At 34.5% G+C, this 22,903-nt stretch overlaps 2 protein-coding genes across 3 annotated transcripts in view; one reads left to right on the top strand and one right to left on the bottom strand.

Moving 5' to 3' along the window:
• Positions 1 to 22,903, top strand: part of ARL13B (ARF like GTPase 13B) — a 68,495-nt gene that overhangs the window by 28,396 nt on the left and 17,196 nt on the right. For both annotated transcript variants that reach the window (XM_006728440.3, XM_081798441.1), the window contains exons 4-6: positions 17,984 to 18,089; positions 18,937 to 19,139; positions 22,641 to 22,755. In XM_006728440.3, coding sequence (XP_006728503.1) covers positions 17,984 to 18,089; positions 18,937 to 19,139; positions 22,641 to 22,755 — 424 coding nt within the window. The remainder of the gene's footprint in view (positions 1 to 17,983; positions 18,090 to 18,936; positions 19,140 to 22,640; positions 22,756 to 22,903) is intronic.
• On the bottom strand, positions 3,915 to 13,698 carry STX19 (syntaxin 19). Its single transcript, XM_006728439.3, has 2 exons — positions 13,489 to 13,698; positions 3,915 to 5,081 (listed from the first exon to the last, which is right to left on the bottom strand). The coding sequence occupies exon 2, from the start codon at positions 4,955 to 4,957 to the stop codon at positions 4,073 to 4,075; it is 885 nt and encodes a 294-aa protein (XP_006728502.1). The 5' UTR covers positions 4,958 to 5,081; positions 13,489 to 13,698; the 3' UTR covers positions 3,915 to 4,072.

Below are 22,903 nucleotides of genomic sequence, written 5' to 3'. Positions count from 1 at the left end.
TAATATTATACCTCTAATGCTTAGTAATTTTTTCTCTTTAAGGTAGTGATTTTAACGAAAAAAAAAATTACTGTTAGTGCCTATTGAGTGTGTAAATAAAATATATACAAAATGTTCAACTAATTAAGAATCCTGTTGTTTTTGTTGCTTAGGTTAGGGTTATTTATTTTTTTTAAGATTTTATTTATTTGAAGTAGAGAAGGAGAGTGAGCATGAGCAGGGGGAGGGACAGAGGGAGAAACAGACTCACTGCTGAGCAGAGAGCCTGACACGGGGCTCAATCGCAGGACCCTGAGATCATGCCCTGAGCTGAAGGCAGACCCTTTAACCGACTGAGCCACCCAGGCACCCCTCTTTTTTTTTTAAGATTTGATTTTTAGGGGCGCCTGGGTGGCTCAGTCGTTAAGCGTCTGCCTTCGGCTCAGGTCATGATCCCAGGGGTCCTGGGATCGAGCCCCGCATCGGGCTCCCTGCTCGGCGAGAAGCCTGCTTCTCCCTCTTCCATTCCCCCCTGCTTGTGTTCCCTCTCTCGCTGTGTCTCTCTCTGTGTCAAAATAAATAAATAAAATCTTTAAAAAAAAAAAAAAGATTTGATTTTTAAGTAATCTCTACACCCAACATAAGGCTTGAACTCACAACCCCAAGATTAAGAGTCGCATCTTCCGCAGACTGAGCCAGCCAACTGGGTGCCCCAGAGTGATTCTAGTTGGTTTTAAAATATAACAATGAAAATTATATGTGATACATGTGATGTACTGCTTTGCTAGAATCTTTCTGTGCTTAAGTCTTGCTTTAAAAGCACTATGTGCAGATATAAATACTAATAGAAAATTACTATTTTACAAATCCATCTGGACATAATTATGCTAGTGAGTAGTAAATAATACTTAATTTTCTCAGTTTCCATGATAAACAGTTTAGGAACAATTATAAACAAGTGTCAGTAAGGTACTAGATTAAAGGTTATAGTGCAACTTGAGAAGAAACAGAAGAAATCACCACCTAATTAGGTGGAGAGTTTATCATTGGTTTTAAATTTATCTTTTTATAAAGTTCTTTAAACATTTGGAGCTGATATGTGAAACATCTTTTTCTCTAGTAATACTTGATAATTGACAGAGTAGAAAACTCTTCAATTTCTTTATATTTTATAATTTAAAATTTATTTTATAGTGTTAGGACGTATGTATATGTATATTCCAGTTCTCCCTTAATCCCATTGTGCTTTCAGTTAATAATTTTGCCTCAGTTCTTTAAGAAGTAGAAACTACCACGAAAGAATTCTCTCATTTAGGACCACCAAATTTGCTCAGCTCTCTCTATCTGCTTTTATTCCTGAATGTTGCCTTCTCTCTGATTACTTGGAAAAAGTGCTTCAGCTCCTGTCCAAGGCCAGGTTCTCCATTTGTACTACAGATTCCACCCCTTTCTAGTTTTGCATATAATCCCTTCCCTTTCTTATATCAAGAGTTTGGCTCTCTGGATCATTCCCATTAGCAGGATGTGCTCTTGTGTTTCTTAACTTTAAATATTATGGAATCCTTTGACTCTGCATTCCTCTTCAGCAGTTAATTCTTTTTTATAATCCTCTATTCACACAGCTGGAAGGAATAGAAGAATAGTCTATAGTGGCTGCTGTACTTCTTCATATCGCATTCTTTCTTCAGCATTTCCACTTGTGCTTCTGTCCCTACAGTTCCTTGAAACTGCTCATGTTGGAGTCAACAAATTATCTCCACATTGCCAAATCCACTGGCAGTGTGCTGTTCTTATTTACCTCAAGTTGACTTTTTCCTCAACTTTGTTCTTTTAACACTACATTGTAGCACACTTTTTTGGTTTTCCTTCTGCTTCATTGATGGTTTCTTCTCAATCTCCTTTATTAACTCTTCTACCCCAGGTTCTTTTCTGGGCATCTGGTTTTTTTACATCCACAAACTTTTCAGGTGATTTCATTCTAAATACTTACCTTAAATCCTGTTTACTCAAATGACCCAAATCTATACTTCTAGCCCTTCCCTCTTCCAAGAGCTCCTGGTAATATAGCTAATATCTAGGAAACTTCTACTTAGGCATTTTATAGTAATCTCAGCTTCTGTTGGCCAAAAGAGAATTCTAGATTTCCTTTTCACCCCCAATTCTGAAACCCTTATCTCTGTCTTTTCCCTGATGACATCATCGTCCAATCAGTATCCTGTAGATTCTAGCTCTTAAATCTATCACAAGTTAGTCTAATTTTTTTTTTTTTTCCATCACTACTTATATAGTAAATAGTAGTTAAGAACTGGTTCTGGAATCTGACTGCCTTGGTTCAAATTCTGATTCTCACAGTTTCTGTGACCTGGGGCAGGTTACTTAACCTTGCTGTACCTCAGTGTTTTGTTGGTAAAAATATAAAATTATTAGAACAATGGTGAGACGTAGTACATAGTAGACAGAATGGTTTTTCTCAAATATAAATTATATAACATTATTTTGAGGCCAAAATAGTCTTGAGGGCTTTGCATTGATTACATTTGCTGTAAACTTCAGACTTACATGGCTTACAAAGCCTTAAAGCTAGCCCCTGCTGACCTTCCTTTTTTTTTTTTTTAAAGATTTTATTTATTTATTCATGAGAGACAGAGAGAGAGACAGAGGCAGAGGGAGAAGCAGGCTCCCCGCGGAGCAGGGAGCCCTATGCGGGACTCGATCCCAGGACCCTGGGATCATGACCTGAGCCGAAGGCAGACGCTTAACCGACTGAGCCACCCAGGCATCCCCCTGCTGACCTTTCTTAACTTTATTTCTTACCTCATTACTTTTTTCTTACTATGATACAGGTGTATTGCTTGTTTTTCTTTAAACAGAGTAAGTTATATCATCCTCGGAGTCTTTGTAACTCTTTGTTTTCTATGCCTGGGATATACCCTCCCTTGTCCTCATCATTCATATCTTCATTTAATATTACTTTTCAGAGAGGCCTTCACTGACCACCCAACCAAAAGAAGCCACTCCAATCATCTGTGTCTCAACACCTTATTTTAAGTTTCTGCCAAGAACTTAACATTACCTAATATTTATATTTGTGTGTTACCTGCTTTCTCCACTAAAATGTGAATTCCAAATCTCTATACCTATGTGAGTTCACACTGTATCCCTAGCCCATAGTGTAGTGCTCAGCTTCGTGGTAAAGTGATGGAAAAACTTTGAAGAATGCAATTGCCTTTATTTTTTATTTTATTTGTCAAACTTCCTGATCTGTAATACAGTGTCCTGAATGGAGCCAAGTGCAGGAAAATAGTGCCTTACTTTCTTAGGCCTTAAACTAGATTCAGCTCCCAGTTACCAACTAGACTCTTCATCGAGTACATAGTTGGATTTTTCCAGGATATGTTGACCACTGAGTTAACTGACCTATCTGAGCATAAAAGATTTGATTTTGCTTTAATATAGCACTCTTTGAGGGCACCTGGGTAGCTCAGTCGTTAAGTGCCTGCCTTCAGCTCAGGTCATGATCCCGGGGTCCTGGGATGGAGCCCCACATCGGGCTCCCTGCTCGTCGGGAAGCCTACTTCTCCCTCCCCCACTCCCCCTGCTTGTGTTCCCTCTCTCGCTGTGTCTCTCTGTGTCAAATAAATAAATAAAATCTTAAAAAAATATATATATATAGCACTCTTTGAGTTCTTGTTATATACACTTCTAACTACTGAAATGCTCTCAAATGAGCCAAAAGGATTGTTTAAGCAGTTGTCACTTACTAACACTCATCTTGTTAAGGCATTGAAAGTTAACAAAAATATATAATAGAACTTGATACCTGAACAGAAATGTAAAATCACTGATCTCATTTCCAGTAGTTAACCTGTGAGTTTAAAGTTAACTAACTATACTGTTTTTAGTTTAATAAGTGAAGACTTGTTTTGTCTGTGACTTTAGAAGTTTCTGTTGTTCTAGTAGGTAAAAGCTAAAGAGGAAAATCATGACTTAATAGTGATGAAAGGTATGTGAATGGATCTATAAAATGAAAAAAGACGCTGAAACGTGGGCCATCTTCATTCTAAAACTGGAAAAAACGTCTCCAGTACCTTCTTTATTTTGAGCTACAGCATGGACAACACCAACAACACAGTACTTTACAAGGATTTCTTTTTTTGTATTTTACAGCTAGTCCAAATTTCTCCTTAGTAGTGTTAACATATTCTTTTGTACTGTTCACTATCATTTCAATATTGTTGATGCTTTCTCCTTGTTCCTCTACTAAAAGAGATATCTGAATGAAAAGGTCCCTTAAATCCTTTATTTGGTTCTCCAAATTAACAAGTTCCTTGTGTCTCTGTTCTATCTCTGAGAGTTGTGCTTTAGTGATAGTGATTTCTGTAAGTAAGCTTTCATTAAAAACTTCCCATTTTCCTTGATAAAGCATATCATTTACTTCTTCTTCAGGCATTTCTTTCCCAGCAACTTCAAGCTGACGGAAAATAAATGTCTTGCACTTCTCTTGCTTTGCTGCTATTGTGTCATTGTAGGTAAACATAGTTTGCTGAAATTGGCAGAACATCGCAGCATGCTGAGATTTAAGTATCCTTGTCACCACTGATGATGGACCATTTTCAGCCTCTGACTTTCTGACTTCTTTTACTAAATCATCCAAACCTCTATTAATGTGTTCTGCTTGGATTTTTATCTCCTTTGTAATGCTAGACTCTCTCTTAAGTAGACTAAACCTTCTCATTGAAGCCACCAAACTTCTCTGTTGTTGCCCAAATTTTTGAACATCATCTGTCACATTGTTAATACTCTCCTGTAGTTTTTGGATCTCCTGTAGGTGTCTCTCAGCTACAGGCTCTTTTTCATAAATAACAGCTTGCTGCAAAAACACCCCTTGTTCTTCTGCTTCTGTAGTCGACACATGCCTGTCTCTAGAAAGTTCGATTTCCTTTGTTCGTTGCTTTAATTCTTGAAGTCGGTCTTTCATCTTCCCTTTCCTCTTAAGAAGCAAAAATGATTGTGTTGAACAAATAAAAGTTTGGCATTTTCTCTCAGTAGCAACTGGTTTCACAGAGCTATGTGTGTCTTATAGGAAAAATCCTCCTAGTTTTCTGAAAGGAGGTTGAAAAATTAGAAAAATCATTAAGAATTTCCTCATAAACATAAACTGAACAGGAAAAGCAATATAAAATAATTTATAAGTTACTGTGCATCTTGTGGGCCTATTATGAGTCCTGTTCAGTTGAGTGAAGTAGCTGAGAGAGCAGTGATAAAGATACAGTTACCCCCCAGATAAATACTTCAGTGTCATGATACTGTCACCTAATAGGTTTTTGTGCATATAGAGGATATATCTTAAAATGGAAGATTTGGCCATATCTTCAAGTTTTAGAAGTAAAAGGGCACTCTGAAAATGCCCTTACTACTAAAGATACTGTTCCCAGTTAATTTGACCTATGTCATGTTAAACTCATTTTGCTAAATATGCATAATTCAGTTAAAATCAGGATAGTGACAGGGCAGATTCCATTTGAGCAGTTGAAATAATATAGATAATACTGAATTTATTTTAAAAATTCTGAGGCTTCTAGATGGATTAACACATTATTTGACATAGTTTTGTTTTTTTTATCCATTACATACATATGAAAACATATTCCTGGTTTGATTATGCTGGTTTCTCATTCTTAGCATTCCTTTGCAAAGATATCCAGACCTAGAACAAAATTTATATCCATTCATATTAAGTGCTGTTTTTTTCAAACATGAGGATATATGAAGTCTTGTTTGGGGGTGCTGATAATACTGACATCATATCATGTGTTGGTCATTATCCACAGGATTAAATTTGGTGTACATAATTTATAAATAGTGATTTGAGTAAGTGGGAAAGCAAACTGGTGCAGCCACTTTGGAAAACAGTATGGAGGTTCCTCAAAAAGTTAAAAGTAGAGCTACCCTATGACCCAGCAATTGCACTACTAGGTATTTACCCAAAGAACACAAAAGTACTATTTCAAAGGGATAGATGGACCGCAGTGTTTATAGCAGCAGTGTCTACTTCCAAATTATGGAAACAGCCCAAGTGTCCATGGACTGATGAATGGATAAGGAAGAGGTGGTATGTATATACAATGGAATGTTACTCAGCTATAAAAAAGAATGAAATCTTGCCATTTGCAATGACATGGATGGAGGTAGAGTGTATTATAGAGTGTATTATACTAAGCAAAATAAGTTGGACAGAGAAAGACAAGTACCGTATGATTTCACTCCTGTGGAATTTAAGAAACAAAACAAATGAGTAAAGGGGGAAAAAGAGACAGAGAGAGAGAGAGGGAGAGGCAAACCAAGCAACGGACTCTTAACTATAGAGAAGAAACTGATGGTGACTAGAAGGGAGGTGGGTGGGGGATGGGTTAAATAGGTGGTGGGGATGAAGGAGTGCACTTGCTGTGAGAACTGGGTGTTGTATGGAAGTGTTGAATCACTATATTGTACACCTGAAACTAACTTAACTGCATGTTAACTAACAGGAATTTAAATGAAAACTTAAAAAATATATTGAAAAAGGCAATCTATGTTCATAAAATGTTTTCACAGTACATCTTGATTTTAGAAAAGCACTTAACGATACCTTTCATGATATTTTTGCAGGTAAGAAGCTGTTGGGGAGTTACAAATAGTGCATTGAACCACACATAATATCAGTATAAGCCAGAGAAAAATCAACCAGTATTACTAATGTTATGTTGTTATGCTATGGGATTTAGTGTTTGATATGCTTATGCAAATAATTTGTTGGTGATTTGGATGTTGTCACAGAAGGCATACTTATCAAATACATTGATGGCACAGAATTTGGAGAGATCTTCAGAATGTTGAGGTATTACAGGTAGTTGTTTAGAAAACACCTTTACAGGGGCGCCTGGGTGGCTCAGTCGTTAAGCGTCTGCCTTTGGCTCAGGTCATGATCCCAGGGTCCTGGGATCGAGCCCCGCATCGGGCTCCCTGCTCCGCGGGAAGCCTGCTTTTCCCTCTCCCACTCCCCCTGCTTGTGTTCCCGCTCTCGCTGTGTCTCTCTCTGTCAAATAAATCTTAAAAAAAAAAAAAAAAAAAAAAAAAAAGAAAACACCTTTACATCTATAAAATGGAAGATCCTGTGTTCATAGCAGTGCTTATGAAAATTATTGGAGATTTCTATCAGAATAATCATGCTTTCTATCAGAATAATCATGCTTTCATGAATAATAGTGTCATGTCTAGACTGACTAAGCAAATGACTCTAGGCTAGATGACTCTAGGCTAGTCAAAGCAAATGGAAGAAGGACTGTGTTAAATTGTGATGTTTTGAGATAAAAATTCATAAATTGGGAATTTCTCAACTGTCATGGAAGGATGAGATTGGAAGACCATAGTACAGAGAGAATCACTGAAAGGAATGGAAATACTTGTCCTGCAAAAGAGATGTAGGCGATATCTACAACTGTTTTCTGAAATGTGTAGGTCTGTATGTATAAGCGGGATTAGACTTATTTGGCATTAATCCAAAAGATTAATCCCTATAAGTTAACTAATCAATTTCTGCATTTTTCTTATGGGGAAATTGAAAATCAGAAAAGTTAAATGTCTTACCCAGAGCTTGTTAGTGGTAGTATCGGTTAAATAATGCCAGATTTCCTGACTGCTAGACCAGTGGTTTTCCCAGTGTAAGATATATAACGTAAATTTCCTGGAATATATGTATTACATAAAGCTGGGATCATCTATATGCTCTTTTGTATTCGGTATTTTATTAAATATCTTATGATTATGGGGCGCCTGGGTGGCTCAGTCGTTAAGTGTCTGCCTTCAGCTTGGGTCATGATCCCAGGGTCCTGGAATCGAGTCCCACGTCGGGCTTCCTGCTCCATGCGGAGCCTGCTTTTCCCTCTCCCTCTGCATCTCTCTCCCCGTTTCTCATGAATAAATAAATAAATAAAAATTTAAAAAATCTTTTGATTATGTTGGTATCGATATTTAAAAACACTCAAAAACATTGGGAAGTGATTGTAGAAACTTTTTCTTAGGTGGCAACTTTGTGAAAGCAGAATTACCAACCGTAATTTACTATATACCTCTGATAAAAACTAACCATCTTTCCAGTGTAGAGGGAGGTTGATGCCAAAGTCAGTTAGCTTAATGATTATCTTGAATAGCTCCCTACTCTTTGTTTGGCTTAGTATTATATATTACTTCCTTATCTATATGCTCTCTCTGGCATTACCTTATTGATGCTGAAAATAAATTCCTCCCCAAAGTGTTTAAGATGTCATGTTGTTTTTGATATAGCCATAAACTTTTTCCTTTTTTTAAATTGGCTTTTTAAATATGATTTTTATTTTACTCAAATTAACACATATAGGCAGTTTAAGAAGTCAAATCACTTCAAGGTTTGTAAAGATAAAACTGCTGATATCTGCCTGCCCCAACACACCTCATTTCCAGTTCCCCATTCCCAAACACAGTAATTTTCAACTCCTTAGCTGTATGTTGCTCTTAAACTCTGTTTCTAAGTAATTTTCCTATATAGGTGTTTCTGCTTTTTCAGTTTTAAATATTATATTGAATCTCTGCTATGAAAGATGTGGATTTAACTTTCTCTTAAACCCCGAGCCTTCCCTCAATTTTTCCCTCTCAATATAGTTATATCATAATTTTTGGTTAGTCACTATTCTGTGTTTATATTATTATAACTACACATTTTCCTAGTTCAAATATTATGTAGGCCAGAGTCACATAAGGGGTACTGTGGTCATGTTTCCTTTCTCAGATAATTTTTTTCATTATTTCTAGGCCTTTTCAGTGGATAGAGCTAGGAAATGTGTATTTTCACTTTAAGAAATCTTTTCATTGAAATATTTGCACATATACAGAAAATGCCCCAAATAAAAATGTATGGTTTGATGATTTTTCACACATCCATCTAACCACCACACAGATCAAGAACATGTAACTTTTAAAATTTCTCTTTTTTTTTTAAAGATTTTATTTATTCATAAGAGATAGAGAGAGAGAGAGAGAGGCAGGAGAAGCAGGCTCCCGCCTAGCAGAGAGCCCAATGTGGGGCTCGATACCAGGATCCTGGGTTCATGACCTGAGCCGAAGGCAGAAGCTCAACCATCTGAGCCACCCAGGCGCCCTAAAATTTCTCTTGAAGATACTAATTACCTAAGTTTTTCAATTGCCTCATTTTGTGCATGTGCATTACTAATTCAATCTAAAACTCTTCAATTGAACTGAAAGTATCCTCTCAATATATTTAAATATAGTAGCTATTCTTTTTCTTTTATTTCCTTTTATTATTGTTATCTTTTGAGGCTTCTTTCCTGGAACCCTCTAATATGACCTGATTTACCACACAGCAGTTGTGTTTAGATATTTTTCTCCTCTCTTGTGTATTATCTCTTCCTGATTTCTAGTTCCTCATCTCTTTTCTTGGTTTATCCCCTTGATTTTTGGGGCATACCCATAGTTTTTTTTTTTTTCCTCAGAACATAAATGTAGTGATAACTTGTATTTCTGAAGGTGTTTTTATTCTATCCTTAACACCTGAATGATATATTTTCAGCAGATATAATTCTTATTTGGAAATTATAGTTCCATAGAATTTTGAAAACCTTGCTGCATTTTTATCTAACATCCTTTGTTGCCCTTAAGAAATCTGCTATCAAATTCCTGGTATTTTATATAGGGTCTTTTATTTTCTTTCTTCCTTTCATGAAAGCCTTGGCCTTTTCTTTTTATTCCTGGTGTTCAGAAATTTCATAATAACATGACCTGGGGTACATCTTTTTGCATTAATTTGCTGGAAATTTAGTGGCTCTTTTCAAGCTAGAAATTCATGTATTTAGGATTTTGGGGGGAGGGTCCTAATTTTTTAAAAACATCATCTCTTCCATTTTCTTTGTATTCTTTTCTTTGGAATTCCTCTTATATGGATGTTGACTTTCTTAGCTATTCCTCTTTCTTAGTGTCTGAAAGGTAAAGTGACTTGCCAGAGGCCACACTACTAAAAAGTAGCAGAGCCTACAGTCAGATATAAGCTTACCTGATTGCAGATCTGTTCTTTTTTCCCCATTCTATAGTGAATAGAGGTAGATTATCCTAGTGAAATCTACTACAAATGAAGTTGATCTGTATCAAATATTGTGTTATTTGTATAAATATTATTAAATTAGTATAAATTACTATAAATACTAAAAAATATTCTTGCAGGAAGTAATATAGCATATTGGTGCTAAAATAATTATGTTGTTTGCAGCTTTATTATAACCTTTAATATAATTAGACCAAATTAAGCACTTTACAGTTTAGAAGAGGAAAAAGAATTGGTTCTGATCTCATACACCTATGTTACAGAAAGACTCTAAGAAATTTTGAATCCTATCCTTGGTACCATGTAGAGATGAGGATTCTTATATTTTGTTTTGGCTTGTAGTAATAGGCTGAAATAAGATAGATAGAAGTGAGCTATACCTCATTTCTATATATGTACACTGATTTCTGTTTTCTACTAACCTGTTAGTATTAATTCTTACAGCTACAATGTCTATACTATGTGAGACATAGCTATGCTGTTTTTGCACTTAAAAAAAACAAAAACAAAACTGACTTGTGTTCTTGATAATATGTGGGAAAAAAAGCAGTGACAGTATTAGAGGCTCAGATGAGAAATGGAAGGGGGAACCAAAACAAAACCAATTCTGATTTTTTTTATTCATGATAATTAAGTCCTATTTAATGCTTCTATATGGCTAAGTAGCTTTTGGTAATGTTTAAATTTCACAGTTCTCAACTACAATGTCCTCAACTTTGTCCTTGGTTGCATGGTTTAGAAGAAATCCTGAAAACAACCTCCTCTAACATTTTTATGGCTGGATAGATCTTTTTTTTTTAACTAGAAATAAATGATCAATGCCATCAAAAGCCTTTTTCTCAAGCATCATAGTTTGAAAAAATTGTTAAGGAATAGGACATTTCAAATTGATATTGTAACACAGTGTGCCTTTGCAAAGTGCTCTTGGGAAGGTAAATTTTACTCACTGATTTTGGAAACCAACATATTTGACTCTCGCCCTTGTAAAGGTTGTCTTTCTTACTTCAAATATAATGATGCAGTTTTAAATTTTGTCTTTTTTTCTTAAGATTATATCAAACACTTCTGTATGTTTGTATAAGAGGGAGGAATATCTGTATATCTTGACTGAAAGTCATAGGTGATTATCTTTACAGAGTTAACTAATTCAGAATGTTCCTTAAATCCTTGTTAGTCTCTCCAAAAAGTGACTTGATGTAGGTACTCAGGTGCACTTACATGTTATATATAAATTGCATTTTCTAGTAGTTGCATGCTCGTAACTACCTGCATAACTATTTCCAATTTAACCGCTTAATCTTATAGCTTCATAAAATAGAATATTAGGCAAAGTGGGATATCTAAGCATATTAGAATTTGAAAGTTGAAGAGACAGAGTTCATGAAGCCATAAAGTATAATAGCTTAGCTGCATGAAATTGATGAGACCACCATTGTATGTAATCTTTTCTGTACCTTAAATTTTTTTTTCTTAGTGTTGGAAAAGTTCTATCCAAATATGAATCATCTTTCAGCCTTTTTAGCTTACTGTATTGCTATACAGTTTTGAATTATACTATTAATAACTGACTTATCTTTGAGCTTAAACATGGTATTTGCAAAAAGATAGAAGACTAATTTATAAATACGGTAATCAACTTTGACAATTTGTTCTAGGAAATAGAAAAGTAAACCTTGTATGACTCAAAAGTTTCTCCACCCTATTACAAACAGGGGACATCCCGGAAACAGAAATATGAATAAAAATTACCTAATGCTTTAAGAAATATGCCCTGGGATAGATACTGACAGATTTATAGTTTTTTTTTTTTTTTTTAAGTAAGATACTTCTTTCTATAGTTCCTGTTAAGTACAATCTTTTAATAAATGTAACCAGTTTTTATACAACATAAAATGGAGTATTCTTTTGCTTTTATGACTGAAGACAACTTGCAATATTTTCCTAGTTCAAGGTGAAAGCAGCTGTTACTGAAAAATTCACCTCCTTGGCTACTTAAATATGGAAAACGAAATATATATATATATACACACACATATATATATATATAGGCAAATTGCATATATTCTCTCAAAGCTTAAATTATCTGATACTTTTTGTAATGCAGTCTTTCAGTGCTTTTTTCATTCTACTTATTTGTTGTAAATAAGTTGTTTAATTAACTTAATGTAATGACCATTTTTGTTTAAATATTTAAGAACTGTATAATTTTGAACTCTCACTTATCTGATTAAGCTGTATGTACATGAAATGGTTTTTATATTAAATTTAAAACTACATAGCCATGGAGATAATATGTTGTAGGTATATCATAGCCAACTTTCAGGTCCACCCTTAGTACATTTTTAAAAGTCATTATTATTTTAATTGAAAATGAGTTACTTATTAAGTTCTAACATTGTAGGAATTATAAAGTAACTTTGAAGAAATACCAAAAAATAAAATAAGTTTTGGTTAAGCTTCTTTATATTGGTTAATTTTTGAAAGTATTAGACCTACCTATATTATATGTTGCATTTAAATAATGCTGACTTGGGGTGCCTGGGTGGCTCAGTCATTAAGCGTCTGCCTCTGGCTCAGGTCATGATCCCAGGGTCCTGGATCGAGCTGCACATGGGGCCCCACATCGGGCTCCCTGCTCAGCGGGAAGCCTTCTCCCTCTCCCACTCCCCCTGCTTGTGTACCCTCTCTTGCTGTGTCTCTCTCTGTCAAATAAATAAAATCTTTAAAAATAAATAAATAAATAAATAAATAATGCTGACTTAATTTTTTTAAGTATCAAATCAAATATATTTATATTGAATTTTATAATTTAAGTACTTTTAATATATTGAAACATTAAAACTAAGTATTTTGATATTTTTATTGTAGTCCTTTTATAACAAAATTATTTTCTAATTTCTTCCTGTTTAAAAGATTTTCAGAAACAACAATGAAGAAATCAAGACCTTATAGAAAATTACCTTAACTTTAAAAAAAAAATTATACATGTGTGTCAAATTTAGGCATAAGCTTCTTTTCACAGTTAAATGTAAAAGTGTTCTCTAAAGCAAGCACAGTGTGACTAATTTATAGTCTGTCTACAAAAGAAAGAATTTTATTTTTAGAGGATCTGACTTTCACCTGTTTCCAAAATAAGAAGTTATATTTTAAAGAAATTAAAAGAAAAAAGTTGATTTTTATTACAGTGGCTTATTTCTAAGAGCTCTAAACCCAAATCTTATTCAGTATATTAGCAGTGTAAATCTGCTATATTTATATAGCCTGGTCCAAATCTGAGCGAACCAGTAACTTTATTTATTGAGTTATTTTTAAATGACACGTTTCAGTTTATGGGTGCCTTGCATTGAAAGGTAGAAAAAAAAAAAGAGTAGTTTATTTACCTTTGTCTTGTTCTTTTTGTTGCTTTCCACCTTCGGTGTTGGAGTCCTGCCCTTAAGAGAAAAACAGTATCATCTGTAACGTTTCAATCAAATTATTTAAGCTGTGTCTTACGGTTCACAGGCTAATTTCTGTATGGGTTTCATATAGTTAATGTAATTGAAAGTCGAATAATGAAGTCAAATAAGTTAGACATAAAGTTGTCCTTTGGCTGTTAGTATCAAATGAGAAGAACAAATTGCTTACTTCACACCTGGAGAATCCGGTTTTGCCTGTTAGCCGCCCATTCTTTAGATTAAAGGAAGATCATTTTCATTGGAGCTAGCTGGTAACAGGAAGTCCTTGTTAAACTGCCTACATTGAGTATTTGGCACAGTCTCTGTAATTCCAGTTCTGTATTATATATAAAATACATTACTCACAAAAAAGGTGATTTGTATTTAAACAGAGGTTACTTTGTTTTCTTTAGGTATCAAAACTTGCTAAATACACAGAATTTAGAATAAATAGGAATGGAAACAAGCTTGGTGTAAAGACTTTTTAGTCCATTTACTTTAAAATGAATTCTCTTTTATTTTAGGAAGTCCCAAAGGCTTACCTCATGAAATCATCGAATTTCAGAACTACAACAGCCAGAAAAGAGCTTGTATTTGAACCTTACACCCTTTTCTTTTTTACTTGTATCTGTCTGCTATTTTCATTTTAAAATAAGTTACTTAACATAGTTTCAGTGTAGAAAAACTAAAGTTGTGGAGCAATCTGTGATACTGTTTATAATATCAGTATAACAATTCAAAATTAATTTTTACCAGAGTGAAATATTTATAAGAAGTATTAGAAATGAAATTTCTCTCAAACTACTAAATATCCTTACCTTTCCTTTTTTGCTGCCTGAGTTGTTATGATTTGAGGGTAAGAGGAGGGACATTACTATAATATCTATCAAAATAACATTTGCATTTATTCTTTGATTTAGTAGTCCTAGTTCCTGGAATCTGTTCCCAAAATAAGAAATAACTCCTTCACACACTTACTCTTCACAGCACTCTTTGTGAAAACAAATCACTGGAAACAACCCAAAAGTCCTTCAGTGTAGGCTTGACTGAATAAATAAAACATCCATATAATAATCATTTTGCTTATTAATAAAGAATATAGTAATAAAAAAGATTTCTTTATACTGCTCCAGGGTAATTTTAGGATTTACTATTTTTTAAAAAAGCGTGGTGGTGCACAAGAGTGTATATAGTATACTAACTAGCTCTAGAGGAAGAAATGGAGGGTAGAGATAAACACACACAAATACCCTTCCCCATCACCAGTCAATAGCAATGAATTTCCATAGTCCCCAATTGTGTGCTTTAAAATACCATTTCCCCCATAAACATGTTTGTATTTTCAAAAAGGAACAGTGGGAGGATGAACTAAAAATTAATGAAAATAGTTACCTATAGGAGAATGGAAGGAATAGAGAAGAAAAGGGACAGAGATGGAAAATAGTTCTGATTGTACCTTGTTTTTATAGTTTTGAATTTGGAACCATATAAATGTTTTAAAAATTAAATCTTAAAAGAATAAAACTATCTCTAAAAGGCAAAAGAAGCCTGAAACAAATGAACCCGGGTACATATCTAGGTGGTGGGATAGCCACACAGAGGATTATTCCAAGTAATTTAAAAACTGAGTATTTTGACCCGTGCATCTTTTGTGGGATGTATATTAGAGACAAAAATATTCACAAAGAGATCTTTTGACCTGCATTTAGTAGGATTTTTAGTAATAATATTGGTATTGTTATGTTGAAACTCATATATGTTGTAGGATAAAGAAATAGTTAATATATTAGGAACTGTAGTTTTCAAGCATAAGAAAAAAAGAGATACAAATTAAGCTAAGTAAAATATAAGTAATATTTGATTTAAAATGGAAAAATCAATACGAGCTCATGATTTTTTTTTCTTTCTTACAAAACAATATTTTTCCTAGCTTTATTCACTGAGAGGGTCTAGAAGCAATGGCATTAACAGCAATAAATGCCCATAGTCCCCAGGTTGTGATCTTTAAAGTACCATTTCCTTCCTTACTGAAAGGAATCAGGGCTCCTTAGAGAAATTGATGATTCCAGGTCTGGGACATTGTTTTTTTTTTTGTTGTTGTTGTTTTTTTAAATGAGAAATCAAAGAAGCTATCAAAGCCTATTTGAGTTGTACCAAAAGAACACAGGAGCTAGTTCAACGGGGATTCCCACTGACCAAAAATGGGTAACTTTGAGCCTCAAAAATAACAATGACTATAATAAATTGAAACACATCAAACACATTTTTAAAATCCATGAGTTCATAATGATAACCCCCCACAAACCAAAGAAAGCAATTTGGAGGTTGATAGGGCACCAGTCCATTCTTATGAAAAGTAAGAAATGAAGGCAAAAATCAAACATTTATGTTGACTTTCATCTGAATTTTATTTAAGTAAATTACCAAGTAGTTGATGAAAGCTTACTTTTTTTTAAAGCAAAATCCAGCTAGTAAATTCAAAAATTCAGAGTAAATTCTAGTTCTAATTCATAGAACTAGAAAAATCATGATTTTATAAGCTCTTATAAAATAATGAAATTAAGCAAAGGTCATTAATGGCTGTTAAAATCATTCAATGAAAGAAAGGTTAGTGGGGAACTTTATTTTGGATGAATCAAGCTGACTCCAGCCAAATCCACTGATCCATTTTAAAATCACTAAATGTTCTATAACTAGATATTCTATGCCTTCTCAGGATCAGTGCCATCTGTGAAATATGCTTGTCAAGATTTCAACTTGAAACTCATCCCGCCTGTACAATCTAACTGCAGATGTCACATCTACAGATGTGCCTCTAACTATAGGTATAGGAAATACTGGGTATGCATGTTAAAATGACCTTATAAGGAAGATAGTCGAATCCTAAACACAGGAAATTCTATAAAATTCTATAGAAATTCTATAGAAATGGGACTTCTTTTGTTTTCAAATAAATATCATGGAAGGAAACGAGGTGGTGGTGGTGGTATTGCAGGGGTGTAAGTGTTGGGACTAGGGACAGTAGCAAAAAGATTTAAATGAATACATTGTAATGTGTATCTTGTTTGGATCTGAATTTGGACATAACAAAAAAGATTGAGGAATGTTAGTTTTTTTAGGTGTGATAGTGGTCTTATGGTAATGTTTTTTTAGTTTTTTAATTTTTGGGTGAAGTAACATAACTGGGCAGGGAAAGTAGAGGATATGTAGATGAGCAAGAATGACATAATGATAATTTTTAAAGGTAGGTGATAAGGTTTCATTAGATTTATTATTCCACATATATATTATTCCACAAATAATATATATTTGCCTCTGAAATGTCTGGCAAAACCTGACCAAGACAGTGTTTTATTAAAGTTTTGATCTCTGCCATCTGATAGGCAAACAGTAACTTGTAGTAATTTTTGTAGTAATTCCTATTTTTTTATTTTTTATTTTTTATTTATTTTTTTTTTTAAAAGATTTTATTTATTTATTTGACAGAGAGAGATAACGAGAGCAGGAACACAGCAGGGGGAGTGGAAGAGGGAGAAGCGGGCTTCCTGCCGAGCAGGGAGCCTGATGCGGGGCTCGATCCCAGGACCCTGGGATCATGACCTGAGCCGAAGGCAGATGCTTAACGACTGAGCCACCCAGGCGCCCAATTCCTATTTTTTTAATAACTTATTTTGTTTTTTCATTTTGTTTTTCCCCAGTTTGTTTCTAAATGATCAGCATGGTTTTTATGCCCAATGCTATGCCAAGTAAATTAAAAGTGACCCTGCCTTTCCAGTAAGTTGCACATTTATGTGGACACATTCACACACTGAAAATACAGATGAGCTCAAATATTACAGGCTCAGTATGACCATCTGGGTGTTTAAAACATGATACAGTTTGTATTTTAAGAAGATAAGGACATAATGTGAAAGTTGGAATTGATGGCTGAGGGCAGTGGAAGTCCGTTTCTTTTTTTCTTTGTAACATTTTTTGTTGTTGGCCTATTGCCCTATTGCTTGTTATCTTGACTCTTCTGTTCAGTTGATCTTTGCTTTTTATAGGCCAATTCTCACAAACTTATTTTAGCAGTAATAAATCAAGAAAAAATGATAAAATAGATACTACAATTCTTTTTTAAAAAAAGATCTTATTTATTTGAGAGAGAGAGCATGAGCGGGGAAAGGGGCAGAGGAAGAGGGAGAAGCAGACTCTCCGCTGAGTAGGGAGCCTGACGCAGGGCTCAATCCCAGGAATCCCGGATCATGACCTGAGCTGAAGACAGACACTTAACTGACTGAGCCATCCAGGCACCCCAATACTACAATACTCTTTTGAACCAGTGTGTTCTGTAATCAGTATGCTTAATTAAATCTTTGGAATAAGAACATGATCAAAATATTTTTGAGTGGCTTTATGATTATGTATTTGCTATAAAACTACTTCATTTATATCTCTCTAGGTTGGCAAATAAACAAGACAAGGAAGGGGCTTTAGGAGAAGCTGATGTGATTGAATGCCTGTCTCTGGAAAAATTGGTCAATGAGCACAAGTGCCTATGTCAAATAGTAGGTTTTTGGTGTTTTTTTGCCCTATGAGATATGTTCAGCATCACTTAGTTTTTATAGAGGTGATAGGCAATTAAGTGGTAGACACGTAACAAAATAATTTATTAGTGTCTTAAATAATTTTTTTTACCCAAGAATTCACATTCTCACTTTTCTATTGATATTATTTAATACTGTAACATGTTTTCTGGTTAGTTGTTACTTCCATAAACTTTCATCATTTCAAAGGCTTTAGATTTGCTTTCGTTTAAGATATTGCTGTTAGGACCTGTAAGTTATACAAACATGTCATACTATAAATTTTGTAGAATGGTAAAGTATACATACAAAATTTAGTGATAGGAGAGGTTATAATGAGTTTTGAAAAATTGTATCAGGAGAGTTATCCTACAATCTTAAGAAAGGTGGACAATTTAGTTGTTCATTCTGGTTTCAGAAGATAACCATTAGGCTGTCAATCTTAAAAGATGTTTACTGCTATAAATTCCCTGGTATATAAGGAGTTAAAACTTTCTGCTGTTTTTAATAACTAGGGGTATTTTTCTTCTGGCAATATAATTTTGTCTTCCATTGGGTTTGTTTAAAATTATAATTGGCACTGTCGACTTATGTCATAATGTGTCTCATAGCTTACAGATATAATCCAAAAAATATTTCGACTTATATGTACTAATGTTAGTTTAGTGATCATTGCAAAGTTGTCTTTTGTAAGTTAAATAAGCAGATGCTTCATATCTCATATCATATAATGATAATTTGCCAGTAATTATACTTAATGGTTTATATACAGATCTTTGTGGAGAACTTTTAATTTTAATCTTTAAGTCAAATAAATTGCTGTTTTCAGGAACCTTGTTCAGCAGTCTTGGGATATGGAAAGAAAATTGACAAGTCCATTAAAAAAGGCCTTTATTGGCTGCTACATATCATTGCAAAAGACTTTGATGCCTTAAATGAACGCATCCAAAGGGACACAACAGAACAGCGTGCTCTTGAAGAACAAGAGAAACGAGAAAGGGCTGAACGAGTGAGAAAATTACGAGAAGAGAGGCAAGTAGATTTATTTGTACCACAGCACTTGCAAAGTCAAGAACACCACAGCTTTATGAATAACTTTATAGTTTTGTCTATTCAGTTTCCTCTTGCTGTATGAAGACGGTAGGTAAGGTTTTTATTTCTCTGGATTTTTCTATATACAAGTTTGGGTGATAGGGTTCTAATTTTCCTAGTGGTGTTATAACAATTACATTTATTCCTTAGTTATTTATTATTTCCCAGAATTTGAAGATTTTTATCTCGTCTTATGGGTAACATTGGGATAGTGGTGTTCAATCCATGGGGTGATTTTGCTTCTCAGGACATTTGGCAATGTTCAGAGATATTTTTACTTGTCCCATGGGGGTAACTGGAGAGCTACTGGCATCTAGTGGGTAGAGGCCAGGGATGCTGCTCAATATCTTGTGATACACAGGACCGTCTCCCACACAAAGAATTATTGGGCTCAATATTTCAATAGATTGAGAACCCCTTCTTTTTAGTCTAAGCAAAGATAGAAGGTAAGCTGTTAGTGGATATGTCAACTGATGCAAACTCTGATCTTTGTCAGAAAGTAGATTAAATTTCAGTATCTCAGTGTTTTAAAATATGTTTTTAAAATTATTTTAAAAATATGGTGTTTGAAAGCAAACATTTAAATGGAATTTAGCAAACTGAATTAAAAAAAGAGATTATATAAATTCTACCACAGAATCATAATAATCTTAATGTGCAAGAAAGTACACAGATTTGATTAGAAGTTGAGTTTAGTACTTAATACCATGATTCAGCTTTCTTTCTCCACTGAATTGTTATGTGGTAGGGGAGGGGAGAAATGAAAAGATTTATTTATTTATATAATATATATAAAAATATATATATGTGTGTGTGTGTGTATATATATATATATATATATATATTTTTTTTTTTTTTTTAGAGGTGGGGGTAGGGAGGGGCAGAGGGCAGGGGGAGAGAGAATCTTAAGCACACTCCACACCCAGCAAAGAGCCCAATGTGGGGCTGGATCTCACAACCCTGATATTATGACCTGAGCTGAAATCAAGGGTCAGACACTTAACTGACTGGGCTACCCAGGCCCCTAAAATGAAAAGATTTTTAAGTGAGTTCCTGAAAGATACAAAGTTGTCTCCTGTGTATCTAAGTAATATTGGCCTCCAATGTGCTTTTAACATAGTTGTAGTCTGGTAGGCAAGAACCCACTAATTACCCTTGGTGATGCCTTTGTGAGATGCTTCCTTACACTGCTGAGGAAATCCTCTGATTACTGGTATCTTTCATTTAATTCAGAGATGGGACTTAAAGAAATATTTCTAGAGATAACTCTCCATCCCCCAGTGCTCAGTAATATGAGCAGATTATTCATCTAGGTCTTTCTTGATACCAGTGTGAGATTTTAGTAAATGTGAGAATCTTTGGTTTTCTCTATCCTAGTGTATCATATTTCCATGTTATAAAGCTCAGTACAACCAGTAATTCATGGGAGTATACCTTTTATTTTCTGAAGACTCTTTTGCTTTTCCTCCACTAAGAAAGCAAACAAAAATAACCAGAAAAATTGAGTTGGATAAAAGAAGTCTAATGTTAGTCATTTTTTTTTTTCAAGTTTTTACCTTTTCCATAAAGATATTCTAGATCATGTTATGGCAGGCTTTTCTATTATCCATTCCCCTTTCCTCCTTTCTCCTAGCCATGTCACTTGTGGTCTGAGCCCTCTTCTGTTGAGCAAAGAGACTCTGTAATTAAAAGTGAATTGACATTTAGAGACAAGTTATTAAAAAAAGAAAAAAAAACTAATTAAATCCAATTGAGTAGGTGCAGATATTTTTGAAAAACAGTAAAACATGCTGTTGTTGATAACCTGAAAATATTGTGTCAGTACTAGATTACCTGAAATTGCTTAGTGATAAATGAATAACATTAAGAGCAATTACTGTCTTGTAGGTATGTTCATTGACACAGTGTTTTTACATACAGAGTGCTTTGTCTACACAACCCTATGAGGTAGATATTTTTATCCCCATTTATGGGAAAGCTGAAGCTTAAATATCCAGGCAGAAGTCCAAGGTCACAGAGGTAATAAATCTAACTCTTGGCTTCCTGTGTTCAGAATGAATGGATATATCTTTCCATAATAGAACATAATAAATGTCATAGTAATGAGCATTCATATTACCATATTTACAGCGTAGTTGCAGATCTACAATACTTTTTTGTCTTCGGCTACTTGTTTTAAAAAGTAACTTATTATTCTTCATGCCTGGGGCAATGTAAGCTATAAATAACAGTGATAGTAAGTGTTTCAGTAGTAACTAATGTGAAAATATTTATTTAATCTGAATGATATTGGGCAACTTAGTTTTATAATTTCTCTACTTTTACACAACAATGATTGTTATCCAGCTCATTTGTGACATACAGCTTGACACAGCCCTGAAGAAGGGTGTTAACTAGAGGACTTACTTATTTGTTAACTTCAATGAGGAGGACGGCATTTGTTTGGGAGGGTAATTAAGAAATTGATGAATATAAACCTTTGGGACATAGAAAATTAATTAACAAGCACCACTGACATTAAGAAGTCAGTCATAGGGAATGCTATTTTTGTTAGCATTTCTTTTTTTTCTTTTTTTCTTTTTTTAAAGATTTTATTTATTTTTTGACAGAGAGAAACAGCAAGAGAGGGAACACAAGCATGGGGAGTGCGAGAGGGAGAAGCAGACCTCCTACTGAGCAAGGAGCCCGATGTGGGGCTCGATCCCAGGACCCTGGGATCATGACCTGAGCCGAAGGCAGACACTTAATGACTGAGCCACCCAGGCGCCCCTCTTTTTTTTTTAATTCAAACGATCAACTATGGAATATTACTCAGCCATAAAACATAATGAGAGCTTGCATTTGCAACAGCATGAATGGACCTAGAGGGTATTATGCTAAGTGAAATAAGTCAGACTGAGAAAGACAAATACCATATGATTTCAGTTATATGTGTAATTTAAAAAAGAACAAATGAAAAACAAAGCAGAAACAGACCCATAAGCATGAGAACAAACTGATGGTTGCAGGGGGAAGGAGAGGTGGGCAGGCAAAATGGGTGAAGGGAAGTGGGAGGTATATACTTCCAGTTATGGAATGAGTAAGTCATGGGATGAAAAGGATAGCCCAGAGAATATTGTGATAGTGTTGTATGGTGACAGTGACTATACTCGTGAGCATAGCGTAATGTATAGACTTGTCAGATCACTATGTTGTACTCCTGAAACTAATGTAATATTGTGTTTCAACTATACTTCAAATAAAAAGTTCAAATGATTAATCTTTACATGGGGCTTAGAGGCCTATTATCTGCATTAGGATTTCTGAAAGTCTCTGCATAATTCAAAGCCATGTTCAGATGTTTAACTTACTTAAATAGCCTTAAACCTATTACAAGTGTTCTTAAACATGGGTCAGCATATTTTCTCATAAGGAATTCCAAATTTTTCTCTCAAACGATAGAGAACAAGGAGAACGAGCGCAGGCGGAACTGAATGGAACCAGCAGCCTAGCTGAGTTGGACCCTGAACCAATTATTGTTAATCCTTTCCAGCCAATAGCATCTGTCATCCTTGAGGTATGGATGGTGGCAAATGTAATTTTTATAACTTAAGTTATAAAGTTGGAAGTTGAGAAAGGAGGTAGGAAGAAGTGTTCACCAGAGATTATTTCTAAAAGAAATTAAATGGGAGAAATGGATTAAAGGCTTGCTGCTTTTTCTTCTT

Source organism: Leptonychotes weddellii, chromosome 1 (genome assembly GCF_054177405.1).
Source record: "Leptonychotes weddellii isolate Sample4059 chromosome 1, ASM5417740v2, whole genome shotgun sequence".
Lineage (NCBI taxonomy): Eukaryota > Metazoa > Chordata > Mammalia > Carnivora > Phocidae > Leptonychotes > Leptonychotes weddellii.
Note: the sequence above shows the minus strand (reverse complement) of the source record. Positions and strands in the feature narration are given on the sequence as shown.